Source organism: Phodopus roborovskii, unplaced genomic scaffold (genome assembly GCF_943737965.1).
Source record: "Phodopus roborovskii unplaced genomic scaffold, PHOROB, whole genome shotgun sequence".
Classification (NCBI taxonomy): domain Eukaryota; kingdom Metazoa; phylum Chordata; class Mammalia; order Rodentia; family Cricetidae; genus Phodopus; species Phodopus roborovskii.
The window spans coordinates 17,125,320-17,143,216 of record NW_026126480.1 but is presented as its reverse complement, the minus strand read 5'-3'; the positions used below and the strand labels follow the sequence as shown (position 1 = coordinate 17,143,216).

The following is a 17,897-nucleotide window of genomic DNA, read 5'->3' as shown; positions in this document are numbered from 1 at the left end:
TAACCACTGGGAAATCCCTTTTAAACTCAGGAGAACCCCACCTCAACTGTTCATAATACTAACAGTCCACCTCCCTTAGGTTCCCTGCTCCTTTTATGCCTTATTTGCCTCAAAGTTTAGGTGGATTTCAGATTTAATGAATAGAAACTAAATAAAAAAATAAATATACACACTTGTCAGGCATAATTGGCAGGTAAAGGAATTTTGTATAGATAGAAATAATAGGTTTAAACTACATTTGTGTGTGTGTGTGTGTTTTGTTATTCTATTGAGATTTCCAAAAGCCATATTGGAAACTGGAACTCATCCCAACAGAGATCAATAAGAGGTAGATATGAATCCAAATATATGCTCTCCATTTAATAAATATCAATATTACCTTTTAAAGTCTATAGTTTAAAGGATAAAGTTTCTAAGGGTCAGGGCCTTGTGGAAGGTCCGACTGAGAGCATTCTTCACCTCATTATTTCTCAGGCTATAGATGATGGGGTTCAAAAGAGGAGTCAAAACAGTGTAGGACAGTGATAACAATTTCTTACTTTCAGGTGAATTATTTGATTTAGGTCTAAAGTATGTAAGGCTTAAAGACACATAGAAAAGAGAGACAACGAGGAGGTGCGAGGAGCAGGTAGAGAAGGCTTTGTGCTTCCCTTTAGCTGATGGAATCTTGAGGATGGATGCAGCAATGCGAGTGTAGGAACATAGGATCAGCAGGCAGGGTATCATGACCACCAGAATGGTGCCTACAATGGCATAGACCTCAAACCGTGCCGTGTCTGCACAGACCAGCCTCAGCACAGGTGGGCTGTCACAGAAGAAGTGGTTCACCTTGTTGTTGGCACAGAATGGAAAACTGAAGAGCCATGTGGTCTGCACAGTGGCTACAGGGAATCCTGGAAACCAGGAGGCAGCAGCCAGTTTGGCCCGTGTGCCTTGGTTCATGATGACTGGGTAATGCAAGGGACTGCAGATGGCTACATAGCGGTCATATGCCATGGTGGCCAGGAGGAAGCATTCAGCCACTCCAAAGAAGAAGAAGAAATACATCTGAATGGCACAACCAAGGAAGGAGATGCTTGTGTCCTGAGCAATCAGGGTCCCCAACATTTTGGGCACAATGACCAGGTTAAAACCAAGCTCTATGAAGGATAAGTTCCTGAGGAAGAAGTACATTGGGCTTTGCAGCATAGGGTCAGCCAATGTCACCAGGATGATGAGGCTGTTTCCCAGCAGAGTGACCAGATAGATGGCTAGGAATGTCAGGAAGAGCAAGGTCTGTATTTCAGTAGGCAGGGAAGAGAAGCTCATGAGGACAAACTCAGTTACTGCTGACCAGTTTCCTGCAGCCATGGATATGGGCATACATCTTCAGCATGCTCATGAAGACAGAGTCTTGATTGCACAAATAAGATTCTGGAATTTTCCTCTCCAAACCACTGATTAGTTTCAGGGAGAGAGTAAAAATCAGGATCTGTTGGAATAGGACAAATTTCTGATGCCCAAGCTGATTCATTCCTGAGGGAGCTCCTGAAGTGGATTTTTTCCTGTTTGCACATTCACACCTAGGAAGGGCAAACATAGGCAGATCCCTGAGTCTGTAGAAGGGGCATTGAAGGATATATCTTTGGAGCTGTGATACCTTTGAATACATGCAATATGTTCATTATTGATAATTTCAACCCCACAAATAGGCATTTACTAAAACTCTAGAAATATAATTGTAATAGTACATAGGCAAACTAATGATTTCCTACTTTTTATAAGTCTTGACTTTGAGAGGTGAGTGGTATGCTAGTCTCTATTGAGACCAGTTTATGTGTCCTATCTCCCTGAAATTTATTTCCTGTTGATCACACTGACCTCATAGAAATTGTGGAGAAGCAACATAAGGACATATTTTCTTTTTCTTTTCTGAGAGAGAGTCTTGTTACAGAATTCTACTTTTACCTGAGGACTTGTTCATTCATGCTTCAGAGAATTAATGGAATTTCTAAAAATAATCGCAACAAAGATAGAGGCAAAGACAATGAAGAGAACCCATATCATTAACATCAACATGTTCAGAAGGTTCCCTAAACCTAGTTGTATTCTAGCTCTATTATTTGGTCCTAAATTTGCTGATTATCAATGAGCTCTTTCCATAGTACCATTGCTGCAATCTAGGATATTAATTTCTAAAGAAAAAAAATGATGAAATAAAGTTGGAAAATGAAAGTTATTAAACTAGACACAGTTAGGGAATAATCACAAGAAAAAAATCTAAAAGAAAAACATTATGAATAATGAAAGAGAGAAGTTTAGAGTCGGGGTGTAGTTGGTCATGCTTGTAATCCCAGCATATGGGAGGCCAATGACCATGAGTGACAGGTCAATCTGGAACGCCAATGAGTTCCAGGCTAACCTAAGCTAGAGAGTAAAACTTGTCTCAAAAATAAGACACAGCAAACAAACTGGTTAAAAAACACACCAAATCAGCATTTTGACAGTAAATAGCAAAAATAATGTTGTTGGATATTTTATACTTTGAGGTTTTTTTTTCCATTTTAACAAATTTGGACTTTTACTTTGTAAATGAAGACGACACCTGAATTTTGGAGCATGGAATGACATGGTCATACACATCATGGAGAAAGGTCACTGACAATTGTAAGACCAAGTGGTATAGTGAGAATGAAGGAGAGGGGTAAAAGCTGTATGTGCAGAAGCAAGGAAAGCAGGCTGTATGCTTACCTTTCTCATGAGTATTCATTATCAGCAGATTCTAAAGCAGGAGAAAAACTCAATGAAGAAAGCTTAATGTTATTGATGGATAATGTGAAGATCAAGGCTTCCTTTAAAATTCCAAAGCATCTACAAAGGATCAGAATATTGTTGTCATAGAATTATTATGGCTAAGAAGGACTGAGCAGGATGTATCCCTGGAGCACAAAAGGACTTTGCGAACACATCCCCCATGGAGGGATAACTGCCTTAATCTAGAGATAGGAGAGAAGCCCTAGTCCCTACTTCACATGACCTGTCAGACCTACATGACCCCTACTGGATGACATTCCCCTACATATGGAATTGGGGTGGGAGGATGGGAGGGGAGGGTGGTTAGAGTGCATGTGAGAGGGAAGAGAGGGTAAAAGGGAGGGAAGGAAGAAGGGAAGAAGAGAGGAAGGAAGGGAAGTTGGGAGGGAGGGAGGGAGAGGGAACTGGCATCGACATATAAAATAATAAATTAAATTAAAAAAATGCTTTGACTCCAAATATTTAAGTTCAAGGACAAGTTACTGGGGAAAAGGATTTCTATTTTTGTTTCCACAGAAAATGAAAAGATGTGGATTCCTTCCAGACTAATGTGGTTTGATCAAGCCAGACCACCTGAAACAGAGTACCAGGTGATCCTACATTCAAAACAGCTGGACAAAGCAGCCTTACAGACTACAGCCAGGATTTCTGAATCTTCTTCGAATCCCCCATGACAGTGCCCCTTATCAGCAGGAAGTAGTTTGGAAAGAATGACCCCTAAATTCCCAAATATTGTCTATAAATGTTTGTTTTCATTTAAATGGACTTGGTTATATAAAATAAATAAAAAAAGAATTATTATGGCTAAACTGATCAAAGATTTTCCTGAAGCATGTAATGTCTTAAGTCTTATAAAATAGTAGAAGGATCAATAATGTAGCAGAAATTCTCAAGTAGAAACCTTCTTTCTTCTTAAAACCAGCTGTCATACAAGTGATGAATTAAAAAATTTACATAGTGACTTCTATAATAAACTGATCTGTATTTTATTTTAATTAATTTTAGGGGAAGAATAAGGAAAAGTTGGTTCAGTACCTTGATTAGAAAAACAATTATACAATTCAAAATAAATTAAAACACCCTTATAAATCACAAGTCATGGGAAAAAGAGAACATTTCTTACTGTCATCCATTTTTAAGGAAATTTTGCCATCCTATGTGGTATTGTATGTAACTTTTTAAAGCTATTATCCTTGGGAGAAGGGATATTCTGGACTTTTTTGCCCCACTTACTGGAAATGCATGCAGGTAGCCTTAACCCTAATCTCAAGTGATAAAACAAGAAATGCAAAGTAGGTTATATCTTTAAAGTGTCATGTTTTACCCAATGGCAACAAGTAGCATTGTGAAGGAATCTTTTATGATGAGGGGATGAATGGATATTTGGAAATATCTTCATCATATCGGTTTGCTGTCATATCTTCCACAAAATTACCATACTTACTTATTCATATAAAATGAACATAATTTTATACCAAATTAAAAAAATCTGTCAGATCTAGAATAACAATAAGCTTTGAATGCATTTCAAAAGAGGTACTGTTTGATGGAGCTCATCACTTTGAGTGCTAACTAAAAATGAATGACAAGGCAATAGTAATTATGAAGACATCATATATGGTGATATCTTACAGTTAATTGATAAGACAAGTTTTGTTTAAGAAGACTGGAAATTTATATAAAAATTTTGCATATTTGTTGGTTAAAATCATAGAATCAGTGACAATATTTAAGTAGCATAACCAATAATAAATTCATTCCATTTGTCTTCCTTCCTATGCATTTACCAATACTTATTCTCTTAATACTTAAAAATGTTAAATGAGATACAGCTGAAGAAGGCTGAAGAAACTGTTAAGAGATGCTTCTTTTACTACACTGTACTTACAGGACCAAGAGAAGCTGAAGAAAACCACAGAAAATCCATGGCTTTAGCTGTCCTCAGCTGTGTCTCTTTTGTTCTTGGTTTTAGATCAAGGGATTGGAACCTTGGTTTCCCCCAGGTATTACTATACTTTCTTTTATTCTCCATGGGACCTGACCTTTCTTGAATCCATTGTCCTTTGTGGATGTGTTGAAGTTTCACTACCAACAGGATAAGGTCCAAGAAAGAAAACCAAACTCTAGTGAAGAGAAGCATCATCAGTGTGTACCAGCCTGCAGCTGAATGTCTTAAATTTAACCCAAGATCCAGGACTCTCTGCTTGTGATGCTTAGCACTGTTGTTAAACTCTCTGAGTTTCAGTTTCCATTTTTATTAAAGATAATTTTCTCATTTGAAAGAAGTGATAATATGATGAAATAAAATGGCATATCTTTATTAAAACAGGTAACAGTTTATAAACATGTATAATGTACACATATATCTATCTATCTATCTATCTATCTATCTATCTATCTATCTATGGGCTCTTATGATGTCCAGGATGGCCTTGAAGTCACTATGTAGTTGAGGATGACTTTGAACTTCTTATCCTTTTGTCATGACTTGTAGATCATGGTTGTAGACCACCATGCTTAATGTGTACAGTTCTGGGGGTTGAACCAGCACATCATGTATGGCATGTAAGCACACCACCAAGTGATCTTAGTCCATATTTAGTGGGATCTTCAGGTAGACTAGCAGTAAATAAGACCAAGTGGCTTCTAGAAGTCTAGGACATAAGAGATATAAGACTATAAAGGAAAAAGATCCCAAATATATAGGTCTTAATCTTAGATTAACCATTTTTAGTTATCCTGTTCTATGCTGATATTCTCTAGGAATAAGGAGGCAAAGTCCTTGATTCCTAATTGTTCAGGTTACTCCAGGCTATTCAATCTGAAGAGGCTAGTCAACAATTCAAGGCAGAAATATACAGAATTACATTTTTTATATATGCTTATTTTCTTGTATAAAATATATATTTTATTTTCTTGTATAAAAGTCCTATATTGTAGCTATAGCTAGAGCTAGGTTCCTATGCTCAGAGATCCTGGTGTAGGTTTTACAAGATAGTGGGTGAATTCCTGACAGGAAACCATGATGATCATGTTTTCAAAGGTCAGGAGCCAGGTGGCTATATGTCTTGAAGATGGCATGAGAATCTTGATGAAGTTGTTCAGTTTAGCAATATAACCCCTGGCTGAAGTGAGGAGTCATCCATACTAGCCATTAGCAGCATCTGTGTTGCCAGTGCTGTTAGGTCCTGGATAAGGTGAGCCACAGTGGACTGTCACCTTGTATAGGTCAGTGTAGTAATTGTTTATATTCTTTTCTTATTAGCTTCTCTGCACAGGAACACTGAGAGCTTGGTCAAGGTGGTGGTCCTTCACATGGAGAAAATGGCATAATATTCACTGTGACCCTTGTAACACCTATAGCAATAAAGGCGTTGAACCTGGTCTTTTGGCCAGCATGAATCTACTTCTACACTGGTGTAATCTTAAAAATCTCATCCTGGAGGGAGATCCACAAGAAATAGCCAATAATCTCAAATTTCTTGATGGGCACAGAGGGTAGGGAATTGAGCTTTAAGTTCTTGTCTATGTGGGTAAGCTTGATGATTGGGATCCATTCCTTGTCTTTGGCCTTGCCTTCAACATTTCCTGTCTGGCCGGAAACAGAAATTTAAATTGGCCCAGAAGGCCTTTGTAGAAGCCACTATCCCTCCTGAATCTTTGGGGTTATGTTATACCTGTGTCATCTGCCATTTGGTGTCTACCAGACAAGGCAGAATTAAAGTCATTTTACTACAGAATGCAAAATTCCTAATAGTGTTCTAAATTTCAGTATCAAATAAATGCACCACTAAATTTCAAAGCAATATAGACACTATCTTAAATCCACCAAAAGGAACATTTATAAATTATAAATTTTGACTATAAAATATATTAATATGTCAAAATTAAGATGAAGACCTAGATCTTAGTCACTATTCTGTTGTTATCATCATGGTGGGAACATGGTGACACATGTGGTGCTGGAGAAGTAGCTGAGAACCACATCCTGATCCATTGACAGAAGACAATGAAGAAGCCTAGTGTGAGCCTTTGAAACCTCAAAGCCCACCCCGAATGCACCTTTACCAACAAGGCCACACCTCCTCTAATAAGGCCACACCTCCCAATCCTTCTAATTCTTTCAAACAGTTCTATTTCCTGGTGACTAAGCATTCAAATATATGAGCTTATAGGGTCATTCTTATTCAAACAACCACAACTTAATACTCAGATTTCTCTAATATCTTCTTTCTAAGAAAGGAATTGGTGTTCTTTGAAGTGCTGGCTGTTTTCAGGATTGAGTAGGAATTGTGACATGAACTTGGATCCTCTGATAGTCCAGAAAGCAAACACTGAAAAAATACTAAATGAAATATAACATGCTTTATGTGAAAGTAGAGGACATAAACTGGGGGTGGAAAAGTCTAAGCAGGAATAGAAGTAAGAATTTGGAGGAGAAGAGAGGGTAGAAAATAGTATTAACTAACATTAATGGTAAATGAAATGCCATAGGAATACCACTACTTTGTGTGATTATTAAAAATATAATAAAAAAAGATTCTCAAAGGAAATACCATACATGGGTAGGCAACATTGTTCCAAGAAGCCATAGGATACTAAACAAAAGGGGCCAAGAGTGGAATATATTCCTATGTATTGTTGGTGAAGGACACCCCAGAAGCACCCCAAACAATCCAGACTATTGATAGTGCTCCTGGTCACACATCATAATTAGACAGTGTTTAGAGTTTCTGTTGCTGGGAAGAGCCATCATGACCACACTAACTCTTATAATGAAAACAATTAATTGAGGTGACTTGCTTACAGTTTCAGAGGGCCAATCCATTATCATCATGGCAGGACATGTAGACATGTAGGCAGACTTGGTGCTGTCTATAACAGAAGCAAACTGTAAGTAGCCTCAGTGTCAAACTGAGTGAAGTTTGATCAAAAGAGACCTCAAAACTTGCCCCCACAGTGATATACTTCCTCCAAGACCACACCTACTCTCCAAGGCCACACCTCCTAATAATGCCACTCCCTTTGGGGGACTTTGTCTTAAACCACCACAGACAGTAACATTTTGCTGAAGACACTTCACACTTTGATTGAAGAACACAGGGAATTCAAATTGGAATTTAACTGCAATTTCCCACCTGGCAAGCATGTCTTCATAGTGCTGCAAAGTGCTGTGCAGGCTACTGGAAGAGGACATTCATGCTACAATACTGACCTTCCAGGCAAGATGTGTCCACTGATAAAATAGTGGTATAATTGTTATGGCAGTAACCACTCATAATCTGCTTGGATTTGAGTCCTAATCTACAGATAGAAATTTATTCATGGTACTGTAAGCCTGGTTCAAAGAAACATGGCTGGAGAAAATACCTGTGCCTAATGTGGACACCAACTAGTATTGTTTTCTTAAATGAGCTTATGAAACTGCTTTCTAAATGTATATTTTATTTTAATTTTTTATGTGTATGAGTGTTTTGCCTAAAAGTAGATAGGTATTATGTGCATGTCTGTTATCCTTGTAAGACAGAAGAGGCTATCAGATCTCCTGGAACTAGAGATACAGACAGTTGTAACCCAGTGTGTGGATGCTAGAAACAGAACCTAGGTCTCCTACAAGAACAATATATGCTCTTAACTGCTGAACCATCTCTCTAGCTCTTATGTTTATGTTTATACCAATATATTACAACTACTCTTAGCTATGGCCAGATAATTTTTGTTCAGTAGACAGAAATTAATGCTGAGGTCCATACCTGGTTGAAGTACTAAGAATAAGATTTCGTTCTCATCCCTAAATATTATGTCTATATCACCTTCCTCCCACTAAGGCTTAGAGAACATTGTGGAACCTGAAGTAGAAAGAATATAAGAGATAGAATATGTGGAGGAGTACAGTGAAATTCAGTCTTCTCATTATAACATGGCCACAACATTCATGAACTTAGAATCTGATATTGTACGTATAATATTTGCACATGATCGAGATTCTCAACATTCCAGAATAAGTGGTAAGGGCTTATCAGGCTATACCCAGCTTAGAAGCTATTGCATATTAATGGCTGATGGAGGAGATAAGAATGATTCTTTTCAGCACTGTAGCCACTGTAAGTTGCCCATGTTCCCATAAGTAACCTTGCACTCATGCCTATGTAAGTCACTCTAGTTAAAGTAAGTGGGTCATTAAAAACATAGAAAGACATTTATTGGGAAGAAGAAGGCATCTAGGAGCAGTGAGAGGAAACCTGTATTTGTAATTTTCTTTGATTTGCCAACTAGCTCCCAAATAAAGACACATAGACTTATTATTAATCATCAATGCTCAACCTTGGCTTAGGCTTGTCCCACTAGTTCTTTTAACTTAATTTAACATGTTTCTATTCATCTATATTTTGGGTCAGGCCTTTTTATGTTTCTTTCATTCTGTATGTTATACTTTCCTGCTTCTCCCATGCCTGTCTGTCTAGCCCCTCCCTTCTCCCTGGCATCTCTTTTTCTTTCCTTTTTTGAGTCTAAATTCTGTCTCCTATTTACTCTCCTTGCCCAGAAGTTCCTCCTATACCTGCTCCCTCACTATTGGCCATTCTGCTTTTTACTAATCCAGTCAGGTACCTTAGGCAGGCAAGGTAAAATATCAATACATCTTTCATAATTAAACAAATGCAACACATCTTTACCTAGTTAAACAAATATTCTGCAACATAAAATTGCAACATATTTTTACATAGTTAAACAAATACAACATATCTTTGCATAATAAATATTTCATAGGAGATAAGTGGAAGAGATAAGAAATTGCTGAATATAATAAAATACATATTATATACATTAATCAAGGAATTAGTAATTTTTAAAATATTAAATATAAAAAGGAAAGAAAAAAGGGGTCATTACTGGGTCATGTCAAAGAGGCATAGATTGTAGATGTCCAAGAACTTTAAAAAATAGCACTTTAAATGATTTATCTTTCTTATTTGTGTGTATGTTTATGTGTGTATATGTATGTGTACATGAGTGCAGGATCTGATGGAGTTCAAAGGAATTAGAGACCCTGGAACAGTTGTGAGATGCTCAGTGTGGGTGCTAGGAAATAAACCTGGGTACCCTAGAAAAGCAGCAAGTGCTCTTAACTGCTGAGCCACCTCTATGCCCCCAAATAGCTTTCAATAGGCAAAGCTGTAATAATTTTAGGAAAAAATCATAGTAGTAATAGATAATAATGAAGATTAAAATTCATGAGTGTATATTGATATAAATGCATGATTGGGTAAGGAAATAAAATGAAATGAGGAGAATTAACACATTTCTCCTGCAGAAAGATTCCAAAGTATTTATGTTGACACAAGTGTTAGACTATAATGCTTCATACTTTGGGTTTATGGGGTGTGCGTATGTGTGTGTGTGTGTGTGTGTGTGTGTGTGTGTGTGTGTGTGTGAGATGTATGTGTATAGTGTGTGCAGAGGTATGATGCCATGATGCATGTGAGGGAATCAGAGGACAGCCTTAGATGTTGGAATTTACTTTTCATGTTGTTTGAAGAAAGGTCTCCTTGTTGTTTTCTGCTAGCTGGCCTTCCAGCCTCTAGGATTCTCCTGTCTCCTCCTCACATTTCATAGTAGGAGATTAAAGAAGTGTCCTGCTGTATGAAGCTTTACATGGGTTCTGGAGATTGGAATTCAAGCCTTGTGTGGCAAGAGGTATACCCAGCCACATTTTCAGCCAAATTTCCAACCTTTTTTGACTGGTGGCCCAGAACAGTGGCTTTTCCCATGAACAGTACAGTGTGTGTGTGTGTGTGTGTGTTTGTGTGTGTTTGTTTGTTTGTGTGTGTGTGTGTGTGTGTGTGTGTGTGTATGAGACTTTATAACAGACACCTGATAAGCACTTCTTCCACTGGGTGATCAACAGCCCTAATATGATGTGCCCTTGATGGATGTGATGACAATGGTACTTCCATCTTGTAATTCACCTTTTCAAAGTCATAAACCAAGTCTTGTTATATGAAAGACTGCAAAACAAATCCTGAACATGGGCATTTTTCAAAGTATGTGCTTAGAATTCTTTAAGAGAAGTCTTTAGAAACTGGCACAGCCAAGAGAACCTTAGTAAGACACAGTGGCTTCATATGAAGGGGTATCCTAGATGTGACCCTGGAACAGAAAGAATGATATGAAAACTAAGGATATGGGACTAAATCAGTGACTTTAACATAGGTGTGAACAGCAGGAGCGTCTGTGTTGTTACAATTTGTTATACCACCACACCTTTTCTGTAAGTTTAAACTTATCATTTCTTTTAAATCTCTGTTTTTAAATAGTCAAGAAAACAGGCCAGTGATTTGGTTCAGTGGGGGTAAAATCACTTTCTGGGGAAGCCTTATGAACCAATCTCAATTTCGAGAAACCATGTAAAAGTGGATGGAGAGATTCACCTCCATAAAATTGCTCTTTGACCTCAACCCACACTTTACACCCAGAACAACAGCAATAAATAAAAATGTAAAGGGTAAAGCTGAAGAACGATATATAGGCATAGCTGCAACACACTTGTATATATTTCATAAAAAGAAAACCATCAATACATAAACAAACCTTACTATTAGAAAATCTCAGACATAATCTCTAAGAAGTTAATAGTAGTTGTTGTCTTTGGGAGAGGAGTATAAAGTGTTGGCAAGATTTTTAATTTTTTTAAATAAAAAAATTGTATTTACTTAGAAGCATTCAGAATGTCAACAAAACAGCTGCAATTTTTTTTTTTTTTTTTGCAATTACAGAGTGGTATTCAGTTAACAGAACAATTATCTTCGTATAAGCCGCATCAGAGACAACTGAAGATGGAGAAAAAAAAAAAAAAAACCCAGAACAAAAAAAGAAAACCAAAAAAAAAAAAAAAAAAAAAAAAACTACCGTCCCCATATATAACTAATTTGTGATGTGCACCAAGACCCTGCTTTAAATTTCCATGCCAATTTACAACCCCCAGACTGTACCAGGCAAGGTTAGTGGCTATTGAAAATACCACCAGGACAGGGCTATCTAAAGACACATTCGGTAGTGTGCTAACTATACAAAAAAAGAAACTGTACAGTTTAAAAACAAATCTTACACAGCCTTACATTTCAATTTTTTTCTTTAAAAGGAGTGAGTTGTGTAAAGGGGGGTTAAATGCTTTATAGAAAAAAAAACTGCGCTAGAACCAACTTATTCATCATCATCATCTTCTTCATCTTCGTCTTCCTCTTCTTCCTCCTCTTCCTCATCCTCTTCATCCTCCTCATCATCTTCCTCTTCCTTCTTTTTCTTGCTCTTTTCTGCCTTGACCACCCCCTTTTTCGCTGCATCGGGTTTCCCTTTAGCTCTGTAAGCAGCAATATCCTTTCCATACTTCTCCTTCAGCTTGGCAGCCTTCTTTTCATAGGGCGGCTTGTCATCTGCAGCAGTGTTGTTCCACATCTCTCCTAGTTTCTTTGCAACATTACCAATGGACAAGCCTGGGTGTTCTCCTTTGATTTTTGGGCGATACTCAGAACAGAACAAGAAGGCCGAAGGAGGCCTCTTGGGTACATTGGGGTCCTTGAACTTTTTTTTTGTCTCCCCTTTGGGGGGGATGTAGGTTTTCATTTCTCTTTCATAACGAGCCTTGTCCGCCTTTGCCATGTCTTCAAATTTCCCCTTTTCTTTAGCAGACATAGTCTTCCACCTTTCTGAGCATTTCTTGGAAAACTCTGAGTTGACAGAAGCATCCGGATGCTTCTTCTTGTGTTCCTCCCGGCAAGTTTGCACAAAGAATGCATATGAGGACATTTTGCCTCTTGGCTTTTTAGGATCTCCTTTGCCCATGTTCAGTTGATTTTCGTCCGCGAGGCACAGAGTCGCCCAGTGCCCGTCCAGCTTGCGCTTGTCCCGGCGCTATCTCTATGGAGCTCAATGTACTGCAATGGCTGTGAGAGCGGGAGCCAGACGCAGCCTCCAAGATTTTTATTTTTTAAACACGTGCTTATGTGTGTATGTGAGTGTACTATTCATAGTGTCTGGAAGAGTGGATCACACCTTCTGGAGTTGGAGTTACACTAAATTTAGTGTTAGAAATAAAGATACATTGATAAGCTTCACACACTGTATCCTCTGTATCTATGAAATGTAGCACAATGTAATTAATGCATATTATCTATCATATAAGATATATGAAAAATGATGTACATAAAGGAAGATGAGCTTAGATTTGCCAAGTGTAATTGCAGTCATAGAAAGGAAAACAGAGTTGAAGATGTTAGGGTCATCTTGGGATAGGGCAGATGGGATAAAAGGAAGGGCCTAATCACCCTCCCTGTGCAGTGGTGGTGGGGGATGGGATGGGAGGGGGGATCTGGGGGCATGGGAAAGAGGGAGAGGGAACTGGGATCGATATAATAAAAAAAATGCTCTTTTAAAAAAAGAAGAAGATAGCAGCAATTTTGCGGGGTGGTGGGGGCGGGGGGAGAAGGGAAGATGGACCTATAGACAGAAGAGCTGAGAAAAGACACAAAAATGTGATAATAAAATATACTTTCATTGAAGAACCATTCTGTTCCAAGTAGTGTTATTTATAAAATAAACACATCTTTTCAGGTTCCATGACCTCAGAGAAATAGTTCTTTGTATATATTAATAGTTCATCTACTTGCATTTAATGGCTTCAGTACATTTTCTCTTTCTGACACACCTGAAGACTTTTGACATCCCCTATCAGTCACTATTATTTCCTTTCCTCCTTCCTGTTAGTCTTTGCATATTAGTGCCGAATAAGATATATTACAAAGAACACAGTATTTGGGGGTAAGTGTTCACAGCTTTCAACCTAGACTCTGGTATTTATTACTTTGTCCTCTTCTGTACTTTCTGTCCATCCTTGTTAAGGGCATTACACAGATGTAGCCCATATTTAGCATCAATTACAAGTTAATGCCTTTAACTAATATTACTCCCTTGGAAAAAGAAGAAACCTGATAAATTACCAATGCTGTAATTGTGGAATGACAATAATCGACAGCTTATTCAACTAATGGAGGGGTGTAATAAGAAATGTAATAAAAAAGAAGGCAGAACTGAACTGTGAATAAGTTTTTGTGACAAAGAATATTAGTTTAATTCTGAAGATGAAGGAAGAGATAATGGGTTTATGCATGATAATGACTGATATATGCAAATTTAGAAAGAATTCAAGGCAGTTACAGAGAGTGGATTAAGGAATGTATAAACCTACAGCATTACTGTAGTAGTAGGCCCCACTACTGATCTTTGTGGGAAATAAAAGCCAGTGTCTGAGACGTATCTCTTTAGGGATGATTCATTGCAACCCTGAGAATGGATGGGGTATCCGAGGAATGTGCACAAAAGAGGAAAGAAGCTAGTGAATCCCTAGAATACAGTCTAAAAGGACATAGGAAACAAGGAATTTGTACTTGGATATTAAGGGAAAACAACAAGAGCATCTGTAGATACAGAAGACAAGATATTAAACAGTTCCAAGAGCAACATCTTATTTCCAAAGCATCCCAGAAACCCTGAAGGGTATCTGACTTCCTCAAGTGTCTCTCTAGTCCAAGAGCTGCTGCAAACCTGGGATCACTAGGCTCTGTTTTCTCTGTATCCCACCAAGGCCCTGGTCCCTCCAGGTCTACATTTTCAGAATTACAATCTCTGGGAGCTGCAAGGACCCTAGAGGTCAAACAGTAAAAGTCTGGGAGTATGCCAAGAAAAGTTCTTTCTTTTCATTCTGATGCACTTACTCTTTGGCCAAGAGCTGTTGTCATTGACTCCTGTCTCAATTTCCTTAGTCTCTGGAGCTGCAGACTAATCAATTTATTAATGAGCAGTTACTATCCATGAGCTCATTAAAAAGTTGTTAATTAACTACTCTGCTGCACAGGGAGTGCAGAAGATGGAGACTCCCAGTGGCCTACATGGGGCCTTGGGGGGGACCTTAGGTGTATAGACAGAATCAGGTATGGAGAGGGTAATGGCACAGGCAGCAGAACTAAACCTCCTGATGAGCTTAGCTTGGCAAGAGGCCACCTCTGAATCACAAGATCCAGCTCTCTGCAGGTTTATGGAGTGGCTGCTGTCCAGAGCAGCAGTAGAATTCCACTGGACAATCAACTTTGCTTTGTACCAACTCTGATGACTTGTATTGTTGGGAGACTTCAATTTCTAAGACAAAGAAGTGACTCTCCTTCACTTAATTCTGTTCCCTTATAAAAGTCTTTTTATTGATTTGTCTTACATGCCATTTTCCCTTGTTGTTTATGCTTTTTATGACTGCCAAAATATACAGATTGAACTATTTCTTTATCCCAACACCCTAAAATTAATGTATTATAGTTCACAAAATTGTGTTCAAACAAGTTAACATTTTAATGTCTTTTCTTGCTACATTTACATCTTCATCATCATCATCAAGTTTTCTTTTCTTTGCTCTAATTTCTATTATATTTATTACCCTACTGATTTAAACACCATGCTGTCATGCCACCTTAATGACTTACAATTCTATTGAAGTTATAGTGCTCGTGGAATCATTCTTTACTGATTTACACTCATGGAGTCAAGAACTCTCCCAATCGAGCTGTAGCTGTTAAGCAGGAATATGATTGCCATTCTTTATGGAAGGAGAGACTAAAGCACAAGAGATTGTAAGCAAATGGCCTAGTATCCTGGAGTGATAATCGACAAGATCAGTATCAAAGCCTGTGTATTTTAGTTTCTGGATTCATGTTCTTAGGGTATTTGAAAACTATAGGTCATGAGCTACATCTAACCCTCCATCAGTTTTTATATTGTCATAAGAAAAGACTTCTCATTCATAGATTGGCATAATTAGTATAGTGATAAATGGCTATGCTACTAAAACCAAATTATCAAATCAATAAATTCTCCTTCAGACTACCAGTAACATTCTTTGCAGAAATAGAGAAAACAATTCACACAGAATTTACTCACAAAAGACCCCAAATAGTTTAAACAGTCCTGAGAAACAGCAACAGTGTTGGATAGATCAAATCCTTTGATTTCAAAATACATTGCAAAGTCATAGTAAGGAAACCAGCATGGTTTTGGGTAAGAGCAGGCACATACACACATAGATTAGAGCATCCAGAAATGTAAACCAACCAAATGCTTCTGGTTTTCAATAAAGGTGTAAAAGGTTTAGAAATATCTATGTTGGAGAAAAGACAGCATTTTGTCCCCATGTAGAAAAACAAAACTAGATTGCTTTCTCACCCTATAAAAGTTAACACTTAATATAAAACTCTGAAACTCTAGAGGGAACACTTTAAAATACAGGTACAGCTTAGGAAGTAATAACAAGAAGAGGCATGTCGTATTACATGGAGTCCTAAAGTTTCTGAAGGGCAAAGGAAACAGAAGAGAGTCCAGAAGATGGGAGACAATATTTGGCAGCCACTTTCCTGGAGAAGGTTAATATCCAGAGTAAATAAAGAATCAAAAATATTGACAGCTAAAGAGCCAATCATTCAGTAAGTGGGCAAATGATGAATAGAGTTCACAAAAGTATATGAAGACAAAAGATATGAAAAGTATTTACCTTGCTTGCCACCAAGGAATTGCAAATCAAACCTACAGAGAGAGCCCCTCTAGCTCCTGATAGTTCAACAAAAACAAAGTGTATATGGAAATGCGATTTGACTGTTTTCCCAACGTAATATTATTATTGATTATTTAGGAATTTCATGCAATACACCCGATCACACTAGATTCCCTTTCCTCCCAGGTCCATCCTCTATTCTTGTAGCCCTTACCCCAACACACCAAAAACAAATTGTGTTGCCCATATACTCACTGGATCATGCTCAAACTCCCAGTGGCCAGACCCTTAAAGATAACTGAGTCCATTCCCACTCTCTCCCTCTCACCTCCAGAAGCCAACAACTGTGAAGAGCTACACTCCAGCATCATTTAACTTTTTTTTAAACTTTAAAACAATTTTCTCATTTTACATAGCAATCCCAGTTTCCATTCTCTCCCCTCCTTCTGCTTTTTCCACCTTCTCCCCACCCAACTCCTATCGACTCCTCAGAGAGGGTAAGGCTTCCCATTGGGAATCAACAAAGTCTGGCATACCACTTTGAGGCAGGACCCTCATCTAGGGTGAGTGAGAGCTCACTGACTCTGGACTGACAGCAGGAGATGCTGCATAGGACCAAACTAGGCCCTCTGAATGTGGGTGACAATTGTGTGGCTTGGCAGTTTGTGGAGCCACTGACAGTGGGACCAGGATTTATCCCTAGTGCTTGAACTGGCTTTTTGGAGCACATTTTCTTTGGAGAGACACTTTATCACAATTTTAAAGGGCTTTCCACACAATGGCTTCCTATCTAGACTTATTTTATCTTTGTGTGTAAGGGGGAAGTTATTACAGAAACCTTCAGTGTCTCTCATATGAGTACGGAATCATCCACACCACTACGAGGGATGTTTCCTGCCCGTGTAACAACCGGTGACAGTACAGATCATGGACTTCCAGACGGTTTTCCATGGCTGCACAAACCGGGAACAATGGACGGTCCCTATATGGATCATGGACATCAACATGTCCTTCAGTGTCACCAGAAACCACAGACATCAACAAGGTCTCCTGTGGCAGTTCTGAACATCAACGTCAGCATGATATCCTTCAGAGGGCCGTGTTGGTATTGGTGGCCAATGCAGCCGTGCAAGTCCATGTTGATCAGGGTTACCACAGGAGAGCATATTGATGTCTGTGAACCATGCTGCAGCAGGGAGCCGTGTTAATATCCGTGGAAATGAGATTATGAAGCCCGTTACTTTGTAACTAAAAGATGGGACGAAACGAAATGACGAAAAATAACCAACCAACCAACCAAAAAAAAAAAACCAAACCAAACCAAACCAAAACAAAACAAAACAAAAAAAACCCAAAACCAAAACCAAATACACCCAAACCAAACCACCACCACCACCACCACCACCACCAAAACCCAAAACAAAAACAGAAAACATGCAATAAACATGTCAGCCACAGGATGGCACTACAGCTTCAGTTTGCATTCTTGAAGCCAAGACACCAAGCCTTTTCATAGATA

At 38.3% G+C, this 17,897-nt stretch overlaps 2 protein-coding genes across 2 annotated transcripts; both read right to left on the bottom strand.

Annotated features, from left to right (window-relative positions):
• Positions 1-396: 396 nt before the first annotated feature.
• Positions 397-1,362, bottom strand: LOC127228128 (olfactory receptor 10A2). The gene has a single exon (XM_051192603.1). It carries the CDS (start codon positions 1,360-1,362, stop codon positions 397-399), a length of 966 nt encoding a protein of 321 aa, XP_051048560.1.
• Positions 1,363-11,973: 10,611 nt separating this feature from the next.
• On the bottom strand, positions 11,974-12,759 carry LOC127228166 (high mobility group protein B1). The gene has a single exon (XM_051192641.1). It carries the CDS (start codon positions 12,631-12,633, stop codon positions 11,995-11,997), a length of 639 nt encoding a protein of 212 aa, XP_051048598.1. The 5' UTR covers positions 12,634-12,759; the 3' UTR covers positions 11,974-11,994.
• Positions 12,760-17,897: the final 5,138 nt, after the last annotated feature.